Below are 27,873 nucleotides of genomic sequence, written 5' to 3'. Positions count from 1 at the left end.
TCTAGCCTGCTCATAGCAACCGTTTGAGAGCTAACAAACTCATTGACTATTTATACACAGACACTAATTACAACCTAAAAAGCCACAGTTGGAAATGAACCTTTAGTTGTCATTTTAACCTCTGTGTGTCACCTTATGTGTCTGGCCAAACATTCCAGGGTGCGCAAACTTTTCATCAGGGCTATTTGAGCAATTTCTGTTATTATGATTTAAAAAGGAGCAAAACAACTATGTGATAATAAATAGCTTCATATGAACCCTATTCTTAAATAAAAGACCAGCCAGGGTATGTAAACTTTTGAGCACAACTGTATACTTGGAAGAACTCAAAATGGCAAAAACACCAAAATTAAATATTAGAAGATAAGACACTGGAAAGTGCCCAGGAACAAAAAGCATGCTGCCGATTCTGAGGATAACAGATTTAAAACATGTAACTCAGTTTTGCTCAGGACTGGTGGCATCCATACCTGTCGTGCGTCCTGCCTCCCATTCTTCAGGGGTGGACTCAGAGAGAGGGTTGGAATCAGGAAACACATAAGTTGTATTTTCTCAGACTTTGGATTTAAAGGCCAGTCAGATGGGAATGGGAAGCCGTAAGTAGGTTGGGCAGCTGATGGAGTGGAATGCCAGGATAGGACTCTAAGAACTATAGCACTAATTTTCCATTTGTAATTTATTAAAAAGGAAGCGATATCTGCAGATTCGTCAGTGATTAGGAATATGAATAGAACAAGAGGTTTTAATTATTACTGATGTCATTAAGCAATCAATATTTTAATTACAGCAAATGACTCATTTAGAATAAGTTTATCTATCAACTAATACAAGACCTGCAGCCACAATCCTGTCTGAATTCTAATTAGATGTTTTTACATTGGGAAGAACAAAAATGTTCATGTTTGTAAGCCAAATTTCACTACCGACAGCAACCAACCCCAATGCAGAGCTGGGAACCCAGCACAGGGATGGTGAGAGACCCTCATAATGGGCACAGCAGGTGTAAAGACCTCAGATCTCAGTGTACAGATGGTGGGAATCCCTCATAATAGGTACAACAGGCATGCAGAGCCAACACTTGTAGAGTTTAGAGAGCATCAAGAAGCAGCATCTGCCAAACACTAAAATAACATTTCATTGGTGGAAAGACTGTATATAACAAAATCGATTGGTATAAAACAGAAAAAAATGGACAGAGAGAATTCATAAAACAGATTTTATCAATGGCTGCCATTGAGCACCATCCTGTGAATAATTTCAGATAACCATCTTATTTTACAAGCCAATCCCCAGCCAAAAGGTGATAGCTGTTCTACAAACAAGCCACAATTAAACTCTCCCTGGGCCGATCTCATGGAACTTGGTGCGTTCCTCAACAATCATATCAATTAAACGCAACTGAGGGAATATCCATTATTCTGGGAAGTCACAGAGCCTTCTAGACATCCAGAAAATAGATTGATATGGTCCTTTTAAGGTTTGAACTAGCGGATGTCTTATCCGAAGAACACATACACATCTCTCCATTTCTGCTTTGTCCATGGGGACCTGGAGGCCTATTCACCACTATTTATGTCCCCCATCTCCATTTAGCTTGAACGTTAATAAAGACATTTCAACATGCATGTATCTCAGTCATGTCCCCAGGATGGCAGACTCTGGGAACTGTCTACAGGACAGACATAACAAAGCCAGCCAATTATAAGCAGGAAAGTGATAGCATTGTCATGAGCATAACAAGCTATGATGCTTCAAATTTGGAACAAAGCTAGGGGATGAGCAAAATTCTAGGTTTTCACTTCAACTAAGCATTTTATGGAAATTTTGCCATTTGGCTATCTACATTGGAGTCAATGAGAAAGATGAAACCAAGGTGCTTTGGTGGCTTTTAAGAGTGCAATAGACTTCAAAATGGCTCCTGAAGTTTACAGAAGCTCCTTTTACCTATCCTGGATCTGTTTTCTTTATGAAAAGTATTGATTTTAGAAATGACGGCAGTCATAGCAGTCCCAAAACCCACTGATATTGATGCAAGCACTGAAATGGATCACATGGCATTGTTGACAAAGTCGTGTCACACCACAAAGGACAACTTTTTCTATGACCTAATTCCCCCTGGCGATGCTGCACGGTGAGATCTGAAGCTAAATTCTAATGACATTTTGGTAATGGTGAAATTTCTGTTTTTTTTTTGTTTTTTTGTGAAATCAAGTCGTCCCTAGGCAAGGAATGTGACAAGTGGATCTGGTGCTCTAGATGGTAAGGATGAGAGCTGGAGGCAATCTGAAATGCCGGTTATTGCAGTGGAAGAGTTTCCTCATTTGTAGGCCTGATCTGTCCCTCCAACATAGAGCAAAGAAAGGATCAACATACCATGTGGGTCACTGTTCCCTGGCACTGGGGTGAATACTATGAGGACAGGCAGATATCCATACACATCAGGGCAATAGCTGTCTGTCAACGGATAGATCTACAGCTAGCTGTACAAAGCCTGATAAACATGATATAGGGATCAATGATACATCTGACAGTCAGTATGTCAGTTTTGTGAGAGGATTCCGGCATAGAAGGCAGGTCTTCATGTGGGCAGTCCAACATAGAATCCAAGCATAGATTCACTCTCCAAGCCCCCTGACCTAGGAGCCTCTTGCCAAAATGACAGAACAGAGGTGGGAAACTACTCTTCCAAAAGATCAAGCATTGCTTCTAACAATTATGACATAGAAGTTAAAAAAAAAAAAATATATGATTTTTTTTTTTTTGGAACAAACTGTAGAGGAGTCATGACTTAAAACTCTCTATCAAAGTTTGCCAAACACCAAAATTTGCCAAATACCAACATATCCAAGAGCCAGAAAGCATAGGATGGGGTATAAAATATTCACCCTAATATAAAAGCAGAACTCCATATTTTTTATTTTCTTTGCAGTCTGGCTAGGGCTTGGCGCCAATTCTTTTTCTCCTATGCGTTACAGCTCCATGTTCCTCATGCAGGGCACCTTTGTGTTCCTCTGGCAATACCTTTGTGGGAACAACCCCCTGTAGTTATCAGTACTACAGGGATGATGTAATGATACAGCCACCACAGCCAGGGGTTTTTACTAGTGGCCATGCCCACAGCATCTTGAACAGCACAGACTTCTGGGACATGTAGTCCCTGTGTTTTAGTTGTTCCCTGCCCCAGCAATACCATAGGAAGTAGAAGAAAGGGACTGAAGCATTTACACGCCTGCTCCATTATATTACTAGAAAAAGGGTATTTAGCTAGCAATTTATTAAAAAAAAGAGTGTACGTTGTCCAGATATAGGGGAGAGGACATGATTACTTTTCCAGGTGTTCTTCTTTAAAGTAGACTTATTACCTGGATGATGTTTACTTTGCTCTGTTTATCACAACTGATTGCCATTTTCTCATAAAATCATGTTTTCACCTTGTTTGAGCCTTTATCCCCTTCTTAGTGCTGACTATCTCCTTCACCCTCTTGTCGCCCACCTGGTCTACCATGCACTCTCTCCAGCATCGACTTGAACATTGATTCCGGGTCAACTTCTTAATAGTGACAATGGTGTACCATTCCTGTGCAAGGTGTCGTTTGTAGACTCCACCAGAGGAACATGTAACGGGGTGACAACACAGGAGGGATTGTGTTCACCCAATAACAGAAAATGCCTGACCAAGGACCTTTACGGCACAAACATCAGAGTATTTTAATGAAACCTAGAGATTACAAGAGATTGGAAATTAATTCTGGAATTACATTAATATGTTAAACTTTTGAGAATTTATTGACTGGCTTGCTTGACTGTTTGCTTCAGTGGCAATACCAACCAGTTGCTTTCAAATCGCCCTCCTCTCAGCATCACTGGATGAGATTCATACGTAACCAACAGCCAGCCATTTTTATGTTATTATATCTGTTACAAATAACCCTTTGTACAGATAACTGTGGCGGTACCCTCCGTTTCAAGGCTTTGTTATCCCGTGAATCCACTGCACAAGAAGCAGTCAAGTGACACCACACTTCCCCCTGTAGTGTCTTGTAGATTTTTTTTCTTAAGTTGGACTCAGAAGTGTTCTGGGAGTTTGCTGGGGACGGTGGGCAAGTTATCGCAGGTTGGTCAGGTGACCTCTCTCTAATCCCCGTCCTCGGGCTTGTCTCTCATCCGTGGCGGAGGACATGTAAAGTGGCGTGTCTGTCAGCCGCCATCAGCATTACGAGACAATCTTGTTCTTTTATTACAAGTGAACTCTGCCGGATCTCTCAGCGGGGCGGCAGAGTCAAATCAATGTGTCGGATTTCCAGGCTGTGCTCGGAGGTCAGCGGCGGTCTATCATTTGCAGGCATTATCTGTGCCTGTGTCTCGTTCACTCCGAGCCTCCTACTGGCACACCGCAGATTGAAAACAGCATGTCACATAGGCATGACGAGGAAACATTTCAGGGCCTTTTCAGAGCAGCTCCTGTCTATCCTGACCTGAATTCTATTAGACATTTTTTGTGCAATTTGCAAGTTTTTTGTTTTGGGTCGGGTCAGTCCTTATTCCTGACTGTAAAGTAAATGAAACCCCAAATTAACATTTAAAAATGCTGCAAACGGACAGATTCTGGAAATGCAACCTAGCCTGCTCAGGATCTCCAATGATCATTCTGGCATTTACCTTTTGCAACTGACTGCCCTAAAAGCTAAAAGTGCATTGTATTCCCTGGTTCCAGCACCACCCACATTCTGCCCTTCATGCCACATGAAAGTATGGGAGAGACATTGCTCTGCATAAACCGGAGTTTTAAGGCTACTGCTGAACCTTGCCGAAAATTATTATAAAAAGCTTAGGGTAATGTAGAAAGGATAGACAACTTGTTTCCTGTATATTGTTAACAATTTGCTATTTGATGTACTTGTACCTTGTGCTGGTTTAACCCCTTTACTAAACCTATTTTTATTTCTTTACGTTGTCATCAGAAAGCTGGTATTTTCTTTATTTTTAATGAAAACTGTATCACAAACCGTGGAAGTCTCTTAGCCCCCCAAATTAAGGGGAAGGGCCAGAATGAGCCCAAAGCAGTACTTCTGTGTAATCAATGGCAGTGTGATCATTAGCTGGGAGCCAGTATGAGTACACACCTCAACACATGTGGCACCAAAGAAGCTAATGACACGTATTTTACAAAATTTGTATCCCGATGTATGTAGATCACCAGTTCCAAAAAAATAAAATGGGAAGCGGTGTAAAATCTACATAAAAACAGAATGCAATGACTTGTGAATTTCATAAACCCATATTTTATAAACAATAGAAAACATATCAAATGTTTAAACTGAGAAAATGTACAAATTTAGGAAACAAATAAGGTAATGTTGAAAATTATGGCAGCAACATATCTAACGAAAATTGGGACAGGGCAACAAAAAGCTGGCAAAGTAACTGGTACTAACAAGGAAGAGCTGGAAGAACATTTTGCAGCTATTTAGGTAATTGGCAACAGGTCAGTAACATGACTGGGTATTAAAAAAGCAACTTAAAGAGTCAGAGTGTCTCAGAAGTAGAGATGGACAGAGGTTTACCAATCTGTAAAAAAGCTGTACCAAAAAAACTGTCAAAAAACTTCAGAGTAATCTTCCTCAATGTAAATTTGCAAAGACTTTAAATAAACTATATTGCCAAAAGTTTTGGGATGCCTGCCTTTACACATGAACTTTAATGGCATCCCAGTCTTAGTCCGTAGGGTTCAATATTGAGCATTTGTGAGGTCAGGCGCTGATGTTGGACGAGAAGGCCTGGCACGCAGACTCCGCTCTAATTCATCCCAAAGGTGTTCTATTGAGGTCAGGACTGTGCAGGCCAGTCAAATTCCTCCACCCCAAACTTAATCGTCCATGTCCCCCCTCCACCACAATGCAGTCAGGCAAGTATCGTTCTCCTGGCAACCACCAAACCCAGACACATCCATCGGATTGCCAGACAGAGAAGGGTGATTTGTCACTCCAGAGAACAAGTCTCCACTGCTCTAGAGTTCAGTGGCGGCATGCCTTACACCACTGCATCCGACACTTTGCATTGTACTTGGTGATGCAAGGCTTGGATGCAGTTGCTCAACCATGGAAACCCATTCCATAAAGCTCTCTATGCACTGTTGTTGTGCTAATCTGAAGGCCACACGAAGTTTGGAGGTCTCTAGCTATTGATTCTGCAGACAGTTGGCGACTCCTGCACACTGTGCGCTTCAGAATGCACTGACCCTGCTCTGTCATTTTCCTTGGCCTACCACTTCGTGGCTGAGTTGCTGTTGTTCCCAGTTGCTTCCACTTTGTTATAATCCCACTAACAGTTGACCGTGGAATAGCAAGGAACAAGGCAATTTCACAGATGGACTTATTGCACAGGTGGCAACCTATCACGGTACCACGCTTGTATTCACTGAGCTCCAGAGAGCAACACAGTCTTTCACAAATGTTCGTAGAAGCAGTCTGCATGCCTAGGTGCTTGATTTTATACACCTGTGGCCATGGAGGTGAATCCAATGATTTGGAGGGGTGTCCCAATACTTTTGGCAATATAGTGTATATCATCACCTACGGTACAGAATATAATTAAAAGATTGAAAGATGGAGTCCGGGTTCAGGAGTCCGGATACTTTACTGGCCTGAATGCAGTCCAGATCTTTCACCAATTGAAAATATTTGGCACATCCTGAAATCAAAAACCTGTCAAAGAAGACCCAGGACTATTGAGCAGTTAGAATCCTCTATCAGGCAAGAATGTGACAACATTCCCAAAACTCCAGCAACTGGTCACCTCAGTTCCCAGAAATTTACAGAGTGTTGTTAAAAGAAGGGGGAATGCTACACTGTGGTAAACATAGCCCTGTCCCAAATTTGAGATATGTTGCTGCCATCAATTTCAAAATTACCGTTTTTTATTTAAACATTTGATATGTTTTTATTGTGAATAAAATTTGAGATTTGCAAATTATTGCATTCTGTTTTTATGTTTTTTTACAAAGCATCCCAACCTGTTTGGAATTGGGGTTGTACGTTACCCAACAAATGACTTTTGCTAAGATGTCAGTCACCTGGCACAGATAAAGCTTATGTGGTGCTAGTTCCAGGGCGTAACACTTGTGAAGCTTCCAGCGCTTGATGGAAGCCTCACATAAGACATGTCCTTTTTAAAGATAGGGATGAAAAATGTCACGTTACAAAATCACCAATGTGCCCAAAACCTGCACTAAACGCTTGAGGGAAAGTCATTTGTTCCTAGAATGCATCTCTGGCTTTGGATCTTCCACCTTTTCAACATTGGCATGAAAAGAGTTAATCCTTCTGTATCTCAGATACCTGTGCAAAGACAATACTTGTGTACAGAGGGGACACCTATATAATCCTCAGGATGGAGAGAGATGCTGAATTCACCTCATCTCTGAGTCAACCTGGGGCTTAGAGACCCCTGCAGAGCCATTTAATAGCCTGACAAACAGGAACTGTGTTTGTCCCCCCCCCCCCCCCGTACTCCAGCTGTGATCTGAAAGATATACCAAATATATCTGCAGTCGGGGTAACTCCATAACACGCACACATAATAAATATACAGACACACACACATATATATATATAATATACACACATATATACATGAACACACACACACACACACACACACACACATGTATATATACATATACACACACATATACACACATGCACAAACACTTGATTAAACATTTATATATTGCAATTCTCCTGAGCTTCTTTAAATACTATGAGAATAGTAGAGAAATAATTTCTCTCACATTCTGTTACTTTGGCCTAACTTTTCTGGTAATAAAATTTAAAAGATGCTAATTGCCTTGTTTTAGTACTTTGTTGTGCAAATCCCCATACTAATATCTGTAGAACAATTTGTCCACACCTACCACAATAGCGAGATTTCCCCACAGTAGTTTGCATCTCTGCTTCTCCTACAATGGTGAGATTTCCCTACAGCAGTTTATATCTACACCCCTCCCACAATGATGAAGTTTCCCTGCAGTAGTTTGTGTTTCTGCCCCTCCCACAATGATGATGTTTCCGTGCAGTATTTTGTGTCTCTGCCCCTCCCACAATGATGGTTTTCCTGCAGTAGTTTGTGTCTTTGCCCCTCCCACAATGGTGAGATTTTCCCTGCCATTTGTCTTTGATGATGATGATGAAGATTCCGTCTCTGCCCTTCCAACAATTTCTCTGCAGTAGTTTATATATATATGCCCCCTTCCACAACGAAAACGGTCCCCTGCAGTAGTTTGTGTCTCTGCACGTCCCACAATGGTGAGATTTCTCTGCAGTAGTTTGTCTCTGCCCCTCCCACAATGGTGCAATTTTCCTGTAGTAGTTTGTGTCTCTGCCCCTCCCACAATTGTGAGATTTCCTGCAGTAGTTTGTGTCTCTGCCCCTCCCACAATTGTGAGATTTCCTGCAGTAGTTTGTGTCTTTGCCCCTCCCACAATGGTGAGATTTCCTGCAGTAGTTTGTGTCTTTGCCCCTCCCACAATGGTGAGATTTCCTGCAGTAGTTTGTCTCTGCCCCTCCCACAATGGTGAGATTTCCTGCAGTAGTTTGTGTCTTTGCCCCTCCCACAATGGTGAGATTTTCCCCGTCGTTTGTCACTGATGATGAAATTTCCCTGCAGTAGTTTGTGTGTCTGCTCTTCTAACAATGGTGAGATTTCTCTGCAGTAGTTTATATATATGCCCCCTCCCACAACGAAAAAGGTCCCCTGCAGTAGTTTGTGTCTCTGCATGTCCCACAACAGTGAAATTTTCCTGCAGTAGTTTTTGTCTGCATCTGTCTACAGCGTTCTGAATTCCCACAGTAGTTTGAGTGTCCATCCCTCATATTATGCAGGATTCCCCCAACAGAAATATAACAGTCCTCGATAAACTCCAATGAAGCACTGATTAGGCATGGAGTTTGGCACTCCTTGATACAGTGTGAAGATCTGTCTGTAATGAAATCATTAGTTTCTATGGTGCATGCAGGTGTCTGTATTCACTGACTATGTGCAAAACTCACAGCATGCAAAAAATAGAGTACACTCAGCAAACAGTCAGGGAGTATAGATATCTGCATCTAACACAGAGAGCTATGGTACAAGCAGCAAGTAAAAGTGATCTGTGTGCTGGTGAAGATCTCCTTAAAAACAAGTAGGTACCTTAGGTTTGGGTGGCGGGCTGCTTGTGCATTTTTCGGTATTGATATTCGTGGGAGACACGGCACCGAGGTTCCCCTGTGGCACACCAGGTATTTTGTTCCCCGGGGAGACTTGCATGGCAGCCAGCTGAGCGGCATACAGTTGCTGCAAAAGAGAAAAAGAGAGAAAGAGATGAGGATATGCATCATTCAGAAGCCTCTGTCCAGCAGCTGCGGGACCCTTCACTCCTGGAAGGAATTTATTTAGCACACTAAAAGACAGGCGCTGTCACCTTCATTTCTGCGATTTGTGTCTCATGGGGTGAAATGACAAACGTCACATGAGCAGGATGACATCTTCTGTCTGTTAGGGGACACTGAGCCGATTATAATGGTCAGAGCTCCATTCAATCCCTCCACAAGGAGAGACAGGAGAGCTCTAAGACTATCTGCCTGGAAAGGGAAAAGGAAGCAACCAAATATTTGTCTAGGTTGAGATTGGCCAGGTCTGGTCTGTACAGATGCGAGTACAATAGTCATATGGCATGTACAGACGCTGCACAATACCATTTCTCTAGTCACCAGCAGCAGTTAGTCACATTTAAGTGGACTTGTTCTGTAATGGTGAAGATGTTTTGTAGCTTCTCCAAGCCACTACTTCTGTTCTAATGAGTGTCAGGAAGATACCCCATCATTTATGTCCACACAAGATGAAATACTGTACATATATGAGAGCTGTATTACCTACCAAAGGATTTGTATTTCTGTCCATCCAGGTCTGGCATTTACACCGCCCTGCCACACAGCGCAATTCAGTCTAATAGGGAAAGACTTGATTTTTCTCTGCTGCAGTTCAGTAGCCACTTACAAGTCTTGTATCTCCTCCAAGCCTGTGATTGTATAATAAATGGAGAAGCAGCAGACCAATGAGCTCATCTCTCTGTCAGTCTGCTCTTTCCTACTATCAGCATATCCTCTTTTAGCACTGCAGCACTTCTAATTGGCTCTGTGTGCTGCTTCCCCCTCGCTCCTAGCCCAAGCTCTGCAAGAGCCTGATAACAGGTCAGTTCAAGCACTTGGACTAATTGCATTAAAAATGCATAAACAGATGTATAAATGTATAGACAGCTGCATTATTTGTGTCTTTTATATCGGCCTGGTGTTCAGCTTTACTATAAACCGCTTTTATTTCACTTGAATTATTTTGCCAAAATGTCCTGACACAGTTTCACATATACAAGTGCATAGTATTCCTAAATGTGACATCTCCATCAATAAAACAAAAAGACTAGGGACATGGAGTAGATCTCTCCAGCTCTGAAGAGGTTAAAAATCACAAAAAATAGACATTTCTAAGTAGAACAAAATGTTAATCCCAACTTTTTGAAGCAATGAAAAGCAATGCACCATATATTTACCAGTTTAGTGTTGGTTTTGTCTTGTTGTTTCCCCCATCTCTGACCTGAATGTAAGCACTGTGGCAGAGACAGCGACACCACAACAGCAGTAGATTCTCAGAGACAAGGCTTTCTCCTCAGAGTCAGACAATGAGCAGATGTGACATTTGCGCCTTGTAGGCAGACCGGCGGAGACACAAGAGGAGAGCAACAAAGGAGAGATGTGGTTTAGAAAAGAAAAAAAAATGAAAAGGACACTTGGGTTGCGCAGAAGAGTCCAAAATCTTCCCTGAAAGCGTAATAGTAAATGTGCAGGATTCTGGGAGGTTCTAAGGCAATCCGCTCCCCTTTTGTTTCGTACCGCTAACACAATATGACAAGAGAAGACTGCGGCCTCTTCATCGGGCATGGCAGACTTTAGGTTGCCTGATAGCGCTTGCAGGGAAGACAAATTGTGAGTGAAACAAGCCCAGGCAAGGCCTTGCCGGTGAATGCCGCCTCGCCTAATGTGCTGTGTGCATATCGGGAGTGACTGTGCGCTCTCTGACGACTCGCTTACAGATTGTCACTGTTATAGTTCCATTTTTCAGCTTTGTGGCAGTGAAAAAGCTAAATGGCTTCATTTGGGCCGATTACTGAAATGGTTCAGTGAGAGATGTCAGAAATGAAAACTTTCACTCTCTCATTATGAATGATATAAAAAGTGTCACAAAAAGCTACAGGGTCCTAGTGCAAAACCTGAAAAACTCAATATGGAAACAGGACAGCTTTAAGGCCCATGAGCAGAATAGAAAGGAAACAAAAAGCAGTTACTTTGCTGATCATCATAAATAATCCCTAGAGATCCGCACTGCATTTAATACGATACATTTGGAAGCAATTACTCAGCAAATTACATCTTAAAAATAGTTTCATAAAGGCTCGCCGGTTCTTCCGATAAACAGCCGATCTCCGCATAGCCGCTCCAACACCTCCAGTCGTTTCAGAGCTCTTCATGAGGTAATGTTTGCTCAGAGGCTCCGAAGAGTTTCTCGCGAGGCGGAGAGAGGACGTGGGCGGCTTTTTAATACTAAACTAAACACAGCTGTGAGTATTTTTAGAAGAACCCTATTTGAAAATATGTGACAACTTTTTGACATACTCCCAAATATTAATTCAGCGCTCCAAGCGCGTGCGAAAGAACAAGGATGGGGTAGGTGGGTGGGGGTAATATTTCAAAACTGACGTCCCAACAAAAGTCAAACTTGGGAGTAATAACTGTACTTTAAGAATTTGGAATAAAAACTTTGCTGTTAAAATGAACAAAGAGTTGGTGTGGGAACCCAAGCCCAGACTAATGTTGGAACATGACATGTGACAGTCAGATTGTTCACCGGATGTGTGATATGTATAGAGAGGGTTCAGGCTTGCTGAAAAATGCTGTGCTTTACAGTTCTTCAGTGGCCAGAGTACTGCCTACACAGAGCCGAGCACCTATATTCCATCACTTTTTTGCCTTGAGGTGCACTGTTGGTTGGTCTTGGGATGCTGAATACCTACTATGTATCCGGGAAGAGAGGATCCCACTACTTATACATGCTAATCAATGGTCCAGCATACCCAGAGGCATCTGGCAAATCTCTTGACTGTGTTAAATTTAATGCAACATGCAGCACTAGACAACAGCAAAATATCCAGTTCTTCCATCTTGCTGTTCCTTGCTCAATTCACACCAAGGACACAAACTGAACAGTCTATAATGTGTTGATCTCATTTTTGGGAAGACTATGTCCTCTAAACACACTAGTAGATTAACAGGCTTCTACCCAGAGTAGATTTGTGGATTTGTGAGGTCTTGATCTTTATATAAATGCTTAAATAACAGCGTGCAACTTTGGGGAGAAATTAGAATGTAAACTCCTCTGGTGCAGAGACTGATGTTAACTGGTCAGTGTTCTCTGTATAGCACAGCAGAAACCATCAGGGCTATATTAAACAAATATCCAATAATATTATTATTTTGTTCTGGTATTTCTCCTCCTTTGTGGCTCACACTATAATTTTGTGTTAACTGTATATTATTTTATGGGTTATCTACCATAGTACATAATCCATTGGAGTTTGGAGTTAAATGACGCTTTGACATCTATGTCTGACCGCAGCAGCAGAAATGCTGTGTGATCATTCATCTCCCCGTGGCCTCCCCCCATTCCCTCCTCTCCGCGATGCCATCTCTGTGCCGTGCGCTCTAATCTATCACAATATGTTGCAGCATCTGCCTCTCCATATGATGTACGACCCGTTTGATTGACCCTCTTCATGTCGTGCTGGAGTGTCTGATCATTACCGAAGAGGAGGACGAGAGAGTTCATCCCTGATCCGAGGTCATCCATCACCGAACGCAGCTCAGCGTGTAAACTGGGCCGGGATTTATCGGCACAGTTACAGCCTAATCATCAATAAATGTATACATTCACCACTTCTGGAGGGAGATGTCACACACCGCCTATAGATGGTGGATAAATCTTAGCTAGAAGAATAAGATGTCTTTATCTTTATCCCAGTCTTGTGCAGTTTATTGTAGGCACAGATTCACCTGTTTTGGCTTACAATAAGTACATTATAGGCTTGTTCACACCTGCTGAGTTGATCTGAGTTGACCAACGCAGGCCCAACACAAGGACACAGCAAATACTATCATTGTCTAGGTCAGCCTTTCTCAACCAGGGTGCCCAGGCACCCTGGGGTGCCTTGAGGTTTCTTCAGGAGTGCATTGGCAAAATGTCAAAAACTTGCCCAAAACTTGTATACAAGCCAGCGGGTGGAACAAGCCTGCCTTTTAGTTATACAAAGCCACAGGTTATCATTGTGCTCCATTACCACCTTCTAGCCACCGACATCCTGACAACCAATGACATCAATCAGTTGATAAGGAGGATGTCAGCTGCCTGCACAGCATCCTAGTTTGACTCTCCCCTGCCCCTCTCCATCAGTGCTGGGGTCACATTAGTTCAGTGATGGAGAAAAACTGAGGGAGAAGAGAAACACTGGAATACTAGTCAGTACCAGTGTGAAAAAGTGTATTTGCTTTGGAAGAATAAATCACTTTTAATGTTGGGTGTCCTACATGTGTGGATGTTGCTGTGTTATATAAAACTATTAGAATAGTTTTTCACATTTTAGAATGGGGTGCCTCAAGACTGTCCATAATTTTAAAGGGTGCCTCGGGACAGTCCATAATTTTAAAGGGTACTTTGACTGAAAAAAGGTTGAGAAACACTGGTCTAGGTGCTCAGTTCACACCAAAGCATTGAGTTAGAAAACTGTATCCATCCTACATTTTTTTTGCAGAGCACTAAAATGTGTCACAATGCATGTTAACACATTTGGAAGCGATCGAGGAAACAGTGAAAAAAACCTTACAAAAACACGATACAAAGCATTTAAAATGCAGTTCAGTGCACAGTAAAATGCAATGCAGTAAAAATGTTTGTTGACGCGCATGTATTTCCTATACATTTTTACATGCAATGTGGTGCGAACAAGCCCTAAAAGTCACCTTACCATTAGGCAAAAGTACCTCGACATGGATTAAACAGTGGACAGGTTAACAACTGTTTATTTTAGAAACATGCAATCATAAAAGATTCGCAGAACACCATAGTGCAGATAATTGGTTATCTTTATAGGATGACAGTCACAGCATTGTCAGCAATGGACTCACCGCTGGTGGTGCTGGGGCTCATCTGCCGTGTGGGCTGCAGTACCGGTGCTTGCCAGCGGGTGCTTTCAGCAACCAGGATCTCACTCCTGCAATCAAGCCATCACCTGAGGCTGATTGCAGGAGGTGTATTTAAGCAGGACCAGGCCTGCAATCAGAGCCTTGGTGTTGTTTCCCATGAGCCCCTGTACCTGGTCCTGTCGTCTACCTGCCTGGTTCCTCTGCTTGACTCTGACACTGATCGAACTCCGCCTGCATCGACCTCGGCTATTCCTGACCTTTCTCCTGCCTGCTCCGTTTGTACCTTGTCTGCCCGATTGTTCCTGACCCGGCCTGCCTGACCACTCTACCTCTCCAGCCTGACTTCGCCTGTCTGTGTTCCTGAAGATACTTGTCAGGGCAGGAACGCTGGAATGGGCAGGCAGGCCTATGGTACGGTCACGCTGCGACTGACGACAGCCACTACCCACAGACCAGAGCCCCTCAGGGCGCGGAGTCTAAGCCCCAGGCTACCCTTCACCAGGGCCCCTGATGGTGGGGATGGACTTGACGCAGCCTGAGACCAGGTCGCGGCCCCCGAGTGACCCCAGCTGCGATAACGACTGCCGCCAATGGCGTACAGCTGGTGGGAGCTAGATGGGAACACGAGTAGTCAGACAAGCCGGGTCAATAACAACGGAGCAGACAGTACTAGACGGTAGGCAAAGAATACTCAGGTCACGGGCCGGGTTCAGCAACGGGAGGTCAGGTAAAGGGTTAACGCAAAGAATAGTCTTGTCCAAGCCGAGTCGGTTACCAGGAGAGCAATGGGAACAACACAAGAGCTTGCAACAGGGCAACATACAGGACACAAGTGCAGAGCACACTTGCAGACAGCAGGTTTAAATGTGCTCAACCACACCCTTCTGAGGAGGAGCCGCAGAAGCCTGAAGGCATAAAGGTTCCCACCATGCTTTGCAGAAAACCAAGATGGATGCCAGCTCATGGAGATGCACAAGCTCTGAAGAAAGGTAGGACCTTGACAATACTGACATTAGTTGGAGGTTTGGTTTTGTTTGTACTGTGTGTAGTATACGCGTGTAGTTCCTAATAAATTATATTCTTATTACATCACTCCTGAAGCCTGCCATTCCCTGTGTCAGTCCACACACCTCTGGTCATACTTGGATCCCTGACAAGCATACAACTGAAGTAACAAACGTCCAGTCCGATTGCTAATTTGTTGCTCAGTTTCTGAAGAAAGAAAGGATAACGTTGCACTCGTTTGACTTTCCTGTGACATTTTTGGGGTTGATTTACTAAAATAGGAGCAATCAGAATCTGGTGCAGCTGTGTGTGGTAGCCAATCAGCTTCTAAGTTCAGCTTGTTCAATTAAAGCGGTAGTAAACCACCAAAAAAAAAAAATGTCATAATGTGTTAATATGCATCACATACTAGCACATTATGAAAGACTTGCCTTAGAACGAAGCACTCCAGCATCGCACTGTCACTGCTGACAGGGCTTACATCTTCACCTGGTCTTATTTCTGGGTTCGTGTGCTCCAGCCGCCCTGGCTGAGCCGCATTGGTGTCACTCCCATGCATGAAAGTTTTGGACGTGGCACAGAGCTCTGTAGCAACAGCATGGGTCACTGGCTGCAGGGACACCGAATATCTCTTAAACAGTGCATGCTTGAGATATTCTTTGTACCTACAGGTAAGATTTATTATAAGCTTACCTGTATGTATAAGTGTCCAGTGGGCGTTTACGTGCACTTTAACTACTTGCCTACCAGGCACTTTTACCCCCTTCCTGCCCAGGCCAATTTTCAGCTTTCAGTGCTGTTGTGCTTTGAATGACAATTGCACAGTCATGCAACAATATACCCAAACTAACTTTTTATCATTTTTTTGAGACAAATAGATCTTTGTTTTGGTGGTATTTAATCACTAGTGGACTTTTTATTTTCTTGCTAAACAAAAAAAGACAAGAAATTTAAAAGAAAAAAAAGTTTTTGTCAAAGTTTTGTAAATAAGTGATTTTTCTCCTTCACTGATGAGGCTGCACTGATGGACACTGACAGCCAGCACTGATAGGGCTACATTGATGATCAGTGCCCTGATGATCAGTGTAGATGTCCCCTCTGAGGAATGCCAACTCTCCTCTCCTCATGCGCTGTCAGCATAAGGAGAGGACTGCCGATAACCAGCGTTTCCTATTCACACTGTGAACAGCTGTGATTGAACACAGCTGACCACATGATAAAAGGCAACTCTGATTGGCCTTTCACCTGAATCCGTGATCAGCTGTGTCCAAAGGACACAGCAATCACAGATCCCGCCTGGTGTGCACCACAGGGGACGCAAGGGAAGGCGTGGACACCCTCCCAGAACTAGCTGACCGCGCTGTAGCCGTCTTTTGGCTATAGTAAGGTAGGGAACTGGTTAATCTTTGACAACAAACCTGGCAGCTGATTGGCTTCTAGGCAGAGCAGCACCAGATTTTGCACTCTTCAGCTTTACTAAATTTCCCCCCGTGGGTGAATTCTACTTTCTAGTCATGTGTCAATCCTAAACATACAGACCCACGAATAAGTCTGGAGCCCTTGAGTGGGAGGTCTTCTGCTTGTGAACAGATCACCATTCATCACTGTACAGCCAAATATGATTTTGATATAACTGATGTTTCTGTAAAGAGTTAGAACCTTTGTCTGGTCTTTATTGTGCCACAGTTTCTATTTACTGTCTTTTTAAAGAGTATGTAAACCCCATCAAACTTTTCTTAATTGCTCCCTTTTGGTTTGTTAAATACATAATTGAAAGTGTTTTGTTATGTCTGCTTGAGAAGTACATAAATACCTGTTGCTTCTGACAGAAATCTTGTGAACTGCTAATTTTCTGTGTCCTTCGGCATGTGTTGACAGTTATCAATTACACTGTTCTCAGCTCTCCGAGGACTCAAAACAAGTGTCCTCTCTGTTATGGAGGAGAGGAGAGGGGCAGATGTTCTGTAGTCCTATAGTGACGATGCTGCTCCTTTGCAGATACAGCACAGTGAGTGTTTTTGCCCTAGGATAGGATGTGTATTAATGGTAGGATCACCAAATGAAAAGAAAAACTAATGTAATCACCTGATCTATGGACTGGAAAGTTGCAATATAATGCATTTTTGGTTTTGGGTTTAGATACATTTTAATGGCTTAGTTTTCATTTAGGAGATTTTATTCTTAAAGTCCAACTAAAGTCTCCCAGAGAGAATTGTACAGCAGTAGACTGTGTATACATAGGCAAGGGGTAAAGGTTTTTCAGCATTTAACAGGACTTACATTTTGGTCTGATTTTCATGCAGCACTGTGCACAGGGCCACTACTCATTTCCACAGCTCTCTGGTGGTTTGTGCACCCATGTGCAAAACTACAAATCCCATGATTCCTACCTACAGCCGCTGTTATACTGACTAAACAGTGAGCGGTCCAGGGGGAGGAGGTGAACTGGTGCAGAGAGTTGAGATCTGGAGTGAGATGGAGGGAGTGTCATAGAGAGTGGGCAGTCTGGAGGAAGGAAGGAGGGAATGTTGCAAAATGTGGATGGTAGGAAGAGAGTGTCGCAGAGAGTGGGAGGGACTAATGCCTAGTATGGGCAGTCTGTAGGGAGTGTTGCAGAGTGTGTGAGGTCAAAAGGGAGTGTGGCAGAATGTTGGAGGAGGAGGGAGTGTTCCAGAGTGTGGGTGGTCTGGGAATGAGGAAGAAGAGGGTGTGTCCCAGAAAGTAGGTGGGCTGAAGAGAGGAGGAGGGATTAATGCCTAGTATGGGCAGTCTGAAGGGAGTGTTGCAGAATGTTGGAGGTCAAGGAGGGAGTGTGCAGAGTGTTGAAGATCTGGAAGCAGCAGGAGGTAGTGTCCCAGAGTGTGGGTGGTCTGGGGTTGAGGAAGAGGAGAACGGAGTGTTGCAGAGAGTGGGGGATCTTGGGCTGGGAGGGGGCTGTGTTGTAAAAAGTGGGCAGTCTGCAAGGAGTAGGGTGCTTCGTAAAGAGTGGCCAGTCTGGAGGGAGGAGGAGTGTCGCAGGGAGTTCTGGAAGGAGGAGGAGGATGCGTTGCAGGATGTGGGTGGTCTGGAGGGAGAAAGAGGACCATAATACTCCCTTGCTTTATCCAACATGAAAAAAAAAAAAGTTTTGCCTTTAGATCTACTTCAATTCCTATCCAGCAACAGGGCAGGAAGTGAGCTGAAATTCATCCATTTCTTCTCCTTTAGAGGAATGTAATGCACATCAGGAAGTGAAGGACAATAAAAACATTTTGTAGTAGAATGTGGAATGAAGTCCCTCTGTAAGGATTTAATTGTTGTCTGGGTCCCCATGACAGAAATGTACCTCTCCTTCCTCTGTCCAGGTCATAGGTATAAGACAGAGAAAATTCCCCTATGGGAACAGAACTCTGGCACGGGTTTCCTAACTCTCCTCACTCTTTCCAAAACTGAAGAAATTACACAAGTTAATGAGACGAAAGCAAACCAATGCAGGGCCCTGCTAACTATTATACAGTTTTTTTTTTTTTATGGAGTCTAATAAGGTTTGATTTTAAGTAACAAATCAGACAGACAATCTACCAATGATAATTTTTGGGTTACTATGGGATTGATTTATTAAAACTGGAGCTCTCAGAATTTGGTACAGCTATGTATGGTAGCCAATCAGCTTCTAACTTCCAACTTGTTCAATCAAAGCGGAGCTCCACCTAAAAGGGGAAGTTCTGTGTTAAGGATTGGTTCACTGCTCCCCGTTAAGAATTGGCACCTCTGGTACCAGCTTCCACTTCCGCTGCGATCACCTAGGCGACTGGAAGCGAAGGTTGTCCTCCCTCCCTGTAGTCTTCTGGGACACGTGATAGGTCCCAGAAGACTATGGGATCATTCAGAAAGCGCAGTGTTACGCGTACATGTGCAGTGGGCATCCAGCTGTGAAGCCGCAAGCTGTCACAGCCGGATACCCATGCTGAAGATGCAGGCGCCGAGAACACAGGATGGCCAGTGAAACGGGCTGTGGGGAGGACACCATGGGAACGAGGGACAGGTGAGTGGCTGTTTTTTTAAAAGTCAGCATCTACAGTTTTTGGAGCTGCTGACATGTTTTTCTGCAGTTTCACTGGAACTCCGCTTTAAGCTTTGACAACAAAACCTGTAAGCAGATAGGTTTCTATACAGAGCTGCATCAGATTTTGCACTCTCCAGTTTTAGTATATCAGCCTCTATGTCTGTCTGAGTATCTAGAGATTACAGAGTAATCCAATGACCTGGAGGGAAATTTAGTTTCAGGTGTGGAAGCTATGATAAAATATATTATAGCTTGTAAGATAGAATTGTTCATGGTAATGCAGCCAATTTCTTCATAGATGAAGATGGAATTTAATTTACAGATAACCTCTTGGTAGAGGGCTGCCCTTAATCATCCATTTAAGTTCTATCCAATTGTAACTTTTGATGAGATGATAGACCAAACTCTGACCATGGATGGCCAGTTTTTTCATTTGAACGTCTAGCACACATTAATGTTCTTGATAAAGTTCTGAGAAGGACGCCGCTGCTGGCCATTTCCTATGACATGCTGCTGAATGTTAACACAGAGAATTCAGAACCAGACTGCAAAATGACCATATTTCCCTGCAGAGGTGTCTAATGCCAATTCTGAGATATTTCCAGGAACAAACTTTCATACACTGGGAACGGGACCACCCCTGGAAACCAACATAATTCAGATGCAGTGCCGAAAAAGCACTTAATGCAAGTTTTTGACCAGTCTTCCTTCACTGTTATTTCTACAGCCTGCCATACAGGACTTTAAATAAACATAAATTAACTGAACATAATAAATGGTTTAATTGCAAGGATGTACCCAGTAATCAACAATCCCTGGCTCTTCTGCCTCATTAATGCTCTGAATTTGGCTCCAATAGTCCAATAATCGTCCAGCTGGAAAAATCCATTATGATCAGTTCCAAAAGTGCTGCCGGAACACTGTGCAGAGCGGGGAGGACACCCCGAATTCTGTCTGCACTTGAGGAAGGTGTGCACGCACACCGAGCCTTTCAAGATGGTGAGCATAATGTCCTAATCACAGGCCGCGTGTGGGGTTAATTGTGGCCCATGTGCAAAAAGCCTAGCAGGTTCCATTATGTCATACATTGGAAAGAGCGATGGTGGGGAAATGTGACAGCAACAAGATTTCTCATTTCCTCTATTGAGTGCAATGGAAGAGGACCGCTGATATGGGAATTATAGAACTCCACGCTGATGACCAGTACCACATACATCACTAACAATAATGGCCATCCAAACCCCCAACAGGCCATCATTTCCCCCACAAGAATGAGAATGCTGCCCACACACAGAGCACCTGCAGGGTCAAGGATTTTTTTTTTGTTACAGTGATGCGCAGTGTAATACCAATTGTTTGATCATAAATGGCTTTCATTTAAGATTGGCTTGTTTACTATTGTGATGCTGTGATTGGCCACAGATATCACATGGTACAGAGTGCTGTGACTGGCCCAGGTACCATGTGATCACTGGTGACCAATCACAGATCACGCACAATAGTAAGCAATGATATCATTAAAGGATTCCACTCATGACTGTTTACTAGATGACATGTGATCCCCCCAGTTATCACTACCTGAGCCGATCACAGCAGCCCGATACCTAGCACCACAATGCGGTGAACACAGTGGTTGCAGATTGCATAGCTGCATGCCCGCATTGTTATCTCTCAGCTCAACTACTAAAACACCCTCATTGGCCTACCTCTAAACAAGCTATACCCCCCTTTTGTCCATCCTGAGTGCTGCTGCCAGGCTCATACTTCTTACTAACCGCTCAGGGTCTGCCACTCCTCACTGCCAATCCCTCCACTGACTTCCGATCGCACCCAAAAAAAAAAAAAAAAAAAAGGAAAAAACAACAACTTACAAAGCTATCCACAACAGTACCCTGAGCATTATCAGCAACATCATCTCAAAATATCAAACTGGCCACTTTGATCCTCCCAAGACCTCCTGCTCTCTAGTCTCCTGGTCACCTCTTCCCATGTTCTCCTCCAGGACCTCTCCAGAGCCTCTAGATCACCCTATTCCGATCTGTCTGTCTCCTACTCTGTCTGCTTTTAGACAATCCCTGAAAGCTCATCTCTTCAGGGGAGCCTGTCTCTCCTCTAGCTAACAACTAATATTCATGTTTTGGAAAAAATGCATCCCAACACAGTTATTACCTTTTGTATCACTTGCCCCTTCATTTAAATTGTAAGCTCTCATGACCAGGGCTGCCCTAACCCTTGTCTTGAATTGTAATAGAACTGTACAAAACTGCACAAACTGTTGGAGCTATATAAAGTCTGTATAATATTAACAATAGTAATGTCTGACACAGATCAGCCTCTGCTGCAGCCTCTCATCTTGTGACTTACTACAAATTTACAATGTTGCAGTCTGGTCACTGGTGCAGAGGGGACTGAGGAAATGCATCCTCCTGCTTGCAGCACACTGATGACATCATCTCAGCCTAGGCAAAGTCACTTACTGGAGCTCAAGAATGGCTTTTTAGTAAATAAAAGGTGCAGATTTTCTGATACAGTTTTGCGCTTTGTGACATGGCAGTGATTTATTCATAGAGTTTTAAAGTTTTTTTCCCTTAGCAAAATCTTTTCTACAACCCATTTTTTTGTTCAATGTATTCAGTTTTTACAGCATCACCACCTTCCATGCTAGAATCACTTTAAAACAGAGAAAAACAGAACATAATTACTGTGTAAATACACCCCAGTAACAGAAATTAATGCCAACACATACTGACTACACAAAAAGTGCCCTTTACCCTGTAAGCATGCCTCTGCCATGTCCATCTCACTTTCCTGTTTCTACAATATATTTCCACTGTTGTGTGTCCCATCCACATGTACCACTGGCTCTAACCTCGGCATTTTTTGCATGTGACAAGATTCGCAGGTCACTGGCACTAAGCAGAAGCCTCGGCACACAAAGGGCGCCAGAGGGCGAGACTGGCAGAGAATTTATTATCCTGCTGTGCCCTTTGGATGCCTTCCTGCCATCAAACATCGTGGCAGCATTCGGAAGAGGAAGAAATACGTTCCCTGCCATCTCAGCCTTTTCAAAGGTTACAGCTGCCCAAATAGAATTTAATTTCAAGCTTGCCCTTTCTGTACGTGTTCACGCAATAACGGTAGATGATAAAACTCTTTTAATGTCCGAGGGGACAGAGCCTGCTGCAGAGCTGACACTCTATATTCTGTTCCCTTACACTACCAACGATTAGTGATACATTGAAGAGTATTTTCAGTGAGCAGGCATCCTAGGCTATCTTGGTAATATCAGAATTACGTTTGATGTGACTCACAGTTTTAAATGATTGCTGCTTCAAATTGTCTTACTTTTTTTTTTTACATACAGCTTTGTTGATTCTCTTGCGGTCAATGTTATCAAAATGCTCACTAAAAATCTTTGTGATGATCTTACATAAACGTTTCATATAGTAAACCTAATGTTCACAAAAGCTGAACTCCAGGCAGAGACACAAATTAATTCAACTTTGTAATCAATACATCATTACATTTATATTTTGTAAATACAAGCAGTGTAAGTACCTGAATTACCTAATAATTCATTTGACCATGTACAGCTGAGCTCAACGTGGGGAAGAGAGAAGCAGTGCAAGTAGCCAATTGGTTGTGCAGCTGCTAGGGGGAGAGAGCAGAGTGATAGAAAAATGAGCTCATCAGTCTGCTGCTTTTCATTTTGCTGTTTGATCAAAGGGTAGGGACATGACCTGTAAGTGCTATTGAACTGCATCAGGAAAAAAAAAAGTCTCCTCCCTTGCCAGACCGAACTTACATATAACAGTTGCTGAAATAAAATTCTTTGAAGAATTTACAGTTCTGAGATCTGAGCAGGCTGACAGACTACAGTGACAGGAACAGTGCATGATCGTCACTGTGCAGTTCTACTTAGTAGGAAACCGTGTCTGAATATGTTATAAATGACTAAGGCTGCCCCCGTGTACAGACAGCATTTCAAACAAGATTTATAAAACAAAAGTATCTATATAAAGATGATCACATTCAAACATGTATCTAGGAAAGAACAGAGATGACAGATTTCTTTTGAATGCAATGCATTTCTCTGGGTGGCTCGTCCTGTAATTAAACCTGTTATCTCCCCACACAATAATAAGAGTAATTATATTTAATTCTCTGTGTGCCCCGAACATGGCACAACATTTCAAATAACACAGACAAATAGGATTGTTACTGATCTCACTGTGCTGCGTACAGGTCACACCTCCATATTTATTTATCGATACTGGCTGTTAAACACTTCATGAGGCCGACCATTAGAACCAAGCTCTGTCTGTAAACATTATGGGCCTACCTGGTCCCTGTCACCTAACCTATATTGTACTGTGGGGAAAAAAACAGCAGTGAAAAACAAATGGGGTCAGTGTAGGTGATTTGTAAAGCAAGGCAGTTTTTAAATAGGAGCATGCTACAGTGTGGATGCGCTGTTGCCTTTTATTAAAGAATAAGTTCACCTTTTGGAGAACATTGCACTCATATTTAGGGTGGAACGTGCGCAAGTACCTATCCCCGTATACACCCCCCCACTACTACTACTTCCTTTTGTCGGCTCTCTTCTCTGGCTGAGCAATAGCAAACCCTTTTCAGGTATGAAGTCTGTGATATTCAGCATACATATTAGTCACATTATAGTCAAGTGGTGGGTTTCTGGTTTTTTAACGGATTCCTTTACAGTGGCATGACTCTGTCAAAGACCAAGGCCTGTAACCTCCTAATGCTCTCCAGCAAACCCTGCAATTGTGCTGATGTTAGCACAATCACTTGGTGCACCTGAATCAAAATATAGTGGTAAAGGATATTCGCTATATGTACAATATGAATTAACCCACATCTAAACAGGTAAGCTGGGGCAGCACAGTGGCTAAATGGTTAGCACTTCCGCCTGGCAGTACTAGGGTCGTTGGTTCTAATCCCAACTACGGCACCACCTGCCTGGAGTTTGCATGTTCTCCCTGTGCCTGCGTGGGTTTCCTCCGGGTACTCCGGTTTCCTCCCACACGCCAAAGACATGCTGGTAGGTTAATTGGCTCCTGTCTAAATTGTCCCTAGTATGTGTATGTATGAATGTGAGTTAGGGACCTTAGATTGTACACCCCTTGAGGGTTAGGGACTGATGTGAATGTACAATATATATATGTAAAGTGCTGTGTAAATTAACGGCGCTATATAATTACCTGAAATAAATAAATAATAACCCTTATATCTATTGGGGTCTCTGGCTTTGAGATCGTCCTACAAGCCCATATCGTTGGGCTTCGGGCTTGTGTTGATGGCATCATACAGAATTCATTGACAGGCGTATATGACCTCTAGTTTACCTCCTCCAGACCAACTTCAAACAGGTTTTTCATTACCATAGGTCTGTATACCAAAGCAAAACCTGTCTGACACTAATAAAAGTCCATCTGTACAGACCCTACTAAAGTTCCTTGCTTTGTTCCTGCCCCCTTTTGGTGACTACTGCTTTACAAGCACTACAATGGCTCCATAAAACACCATGCATATTATTGCTTTTATAATGTGTTCTTGCAAAATTTAAAAACAGTTTGAAATGAAAAAAACTGAAAGATTGGCAATGTGTTCTCACTGTAAAGTGCTAACCATGTGACATGCTGGTAAGAGTAGTGACAGATGGACAGGTCCTGTATGTGTATAGTCAGATCAGCTGAACACTGATTTGTGAATGGTATAATAAAAGATAAAAAAGCTGCCACAGGCAAGAAAAATGAAAATAAACAGAGAGAGGCTGTTTTCTACCATTTTTCTTTGTCCAAATGTCAGATAGCTCCAGGGAGCCTCCTGGCTTGTGATTGCCATGTCAGTGACGCTGAGCGCAAACTACCTTCAGGCAAAGCCTTTGTAGGGCTCTGACTTTGTATCAGCCTGGAGGAGGAGAGGAGGGGGGAATCTGGTACACTGTTTAAGGCTGGTCGGCCTAAATTCTGAGGAATTCTTCCCATTTTGTGGTGTTCTGGTGTTGTCTCTCCTCTAGCAGATGCGCACAATTCGCTCTCACAGCTGGCGCATATTAATCAAACCGGAAGCCACCGCCAGCCAACCTTACAGCGAGCGGCCACGGAAAAACTGCACATCTGTACACTCAGACAGGGACTGATGAATAGAGGGTTCTTTATATTAAATTTAAATATTTTTTAAGTCTATCTGTAGACCCACATTCTAAAATATTTTAGAAATTTTAAGTGTCAGTAAGTAAATTTCACTAGTATTAAACCAGCAGCTTTCATTATAATAATGCCTGATCATCCTGCCCGGAAGGTTCTTGTTCATGTACTTCCTGTCAGGTGACCATATTTCCCAGGCTCTCAATTCGGCTCCTGCATGGTCTTCCTGCCAAACAGGCTTCTGATGGAGGCTAAGTGCCCACTTCAGACCACAGATAATCTGCCCTGAGTAATGCCATCCAACCATGACTGGAGGGCATATAGATAGGAAGTAGCTTCAGATGGTGCTGCAGACCAGCACTGAGATGTAAGAGGGTGAAAGTAGGTGACAACATGGATTTAAAAAAAAAAAGGAAAAATCACGATTGTCCACAGTGCAAACTTTTTAATTTTTAGACTTAAAAAGAAAGTAAAGCCCCAGAATGCCATGATTATTAGTAGCCAGTCTATAAATCTCAGTGGAATTGTTATTTCTCCAGGTTCATGCCCTCCACTCTATTCTGTGCCCAAATTCTCCTCCAAAAAAAAAAAAAAAAAGTGTGCACTTGTATGATTAAAACGCACACACAATGCGTGTTATCACACCATCCATCAGAAAAAAACAAAACAAAAAAAAAAACAGCACAGACCAAAGTACTGTACTGAACATGATTGACAGCTTTACCAAATGACACTACTGATTGGCTGCCATGGGTGCCTAAGCTAGACTACACTTATAGAATTAAAAAAATTTGTACGAAAGTTCTCAGTAAATTCTACAGCTTGAGGGTTGTCATTAAATAGTAGTTAAAATTGTATTTACTTTTAACAATTTATTTTGGAATGAATGGACTTTACCAAACAAAAACTACATACACTGTTGGAAATTTGTTCATTCAAGAAAGTATTTCCATCCTGCTCCTTCAAATTTTCTCACTACTGCTGACGAAAGCAAATGTCTATTTCACCCCACTAACCATTAGTTAATGACATGAACTTTCTTAGAACAGAACAATTCAAATTAAAGGTCTAGCTTAGGTCTAGTCTAACATTGTGTTAATCATAACATTTTGTTGCCCTGTATATAGCCTGTTCCAGCTTTCTTCACAATTTTACAATTCATTTCCTGGAATGTGAGACAAAAATTTATTGGGCCACATTCAGTTCCTTTAGGGCCCCAATGGATCCTGGACACTATTTTCAACGTTTGTACCTGTGCCCTACCCCATCCATCCAGCTGATCACCCTCACCCTGCATCCCTACGCTTGTCTGTAACTGGCAGTGTCCAGGGAAAAAAGGAAAGCGGTCTCGCCTTTGTCTGAGAAGCCGGAAAGGTGTGCTGTCCGCGGCTCTCCACAGGAGATTCAGATGAATTCTCATTGTCGGATTGCTGCAGAGGAGATGAATTGTGCCGAGTGAGAGTCATTCGGCAGCTGCTGTTCGCTTTTCACCCGGGCTCTCTGAACCGCTGCCGTATGCGCTCCTTGCATTTGTATTAGTGCCAATTAATCAGCGCTATTGTTGGGATTTGATTAGCAAACTATTGGCAAGGAAACGGGAACAATCGCTTTGTGAGTTTCATACCCTGGTACATCAAGAGCTTTGTGCAAAGTCAGGGTGCCCCCTACCCCCACCAGCTACACAACTTAAAGGAGGCTTCTACTTTACCCATTAAAACACTTTATTACTACACAGTTGTGCCACAGCTTACCTACAGGTTTTCATGCGGTTACTGACCCTCATAGCGCTCAGTCTTCCAGCTTTTTGGTGAATAGGCAGCTTAAGTAAAGCAGTGTCTACTCTTGTTGGGTGAAGGTGGCCATACTGTATATAATGGTTCTTACACGTTTTTGACAGTGCCATCCAAAAGTCCTGTTTTATCAATAAGTGGAAGTGTAGCTTGGGTCACCCAGCATGATCTCCCGACAGCAGTTTCTGTCTCCACCCACCCTATTTCTTAGGATCTAAACAGGATGCCCTTTCCGACGTACATAGGGATCTGATGTCTAAAGCCCCTAAAAGGCTGAGTATAGTGCAGGATAAGATGAATATTCAGCTGAAATTTGGGTGGGGTTTTGCTATAAGAAAAAGATTTATGCACAAAGACCAAGCTCTGTGGAAGGACTGGAAATCTCCTGCCGGAAGTTTATTCTGGTCTGTCGTTTGGATCTGGTCACTGGGTCAATGAACTTGGAGAGACAGTTGACCCCCTGACAAGTGATGGAAGCCAGACGAGACAATATCATATCTAGGACATATAGGACAGAGTGACAGTCATCTTAAAGTGAACTTGTCATTAGCAAATGCACTATAAACTGTCAATAGGGAGAG

The 27,873-nt window shown here is 42.9% G+C and overlaps 1 protein-coding gene across 5 annotated transcripts in view; it reads right to left on the bottom strand.

The window, feature by feature from the left end:
• The window catches only part of SOX5 (SRY-box transcription factor 5), a 288,812-nt gene that overhangs the window by 44,027 nt on the left and 216,912 nt on the right, over positions 1–27,873 (bottom strand). For all 5 annotated transcript variants that reach the window (XM_089693351.1, XM_089693352.1, XM_089693350.1 and 2 more), the window contains one exon: positions 9,187–9,330. In XM_089693351.1, the coding sequence (XP_089549477.1) occupies positions 9,187–9,330 (144 nt within the window). The remainder of the gene's footprint in view (positions 1–9,186; positions 9,331–27,873) is intronic.

The sequence above is a fragment of the Staurois parvus genome, unplaced genomic scaffold (assembly GCF_062004578.1).
Source record: "Staurois parvus isolate SC_StPar_1 unplaced genomic scaffold, SC_StPar_1.0 ptg000628l, whole genome shotgun sequence".
NCBI lineage: Eukaryota > Metazoa > Chordata > Amphibia > Anura > Ranidae > Staurois > Staurois parvus.
This window is presented reverse-complemented; position numbering and strand designations above follow the sequence as displayed.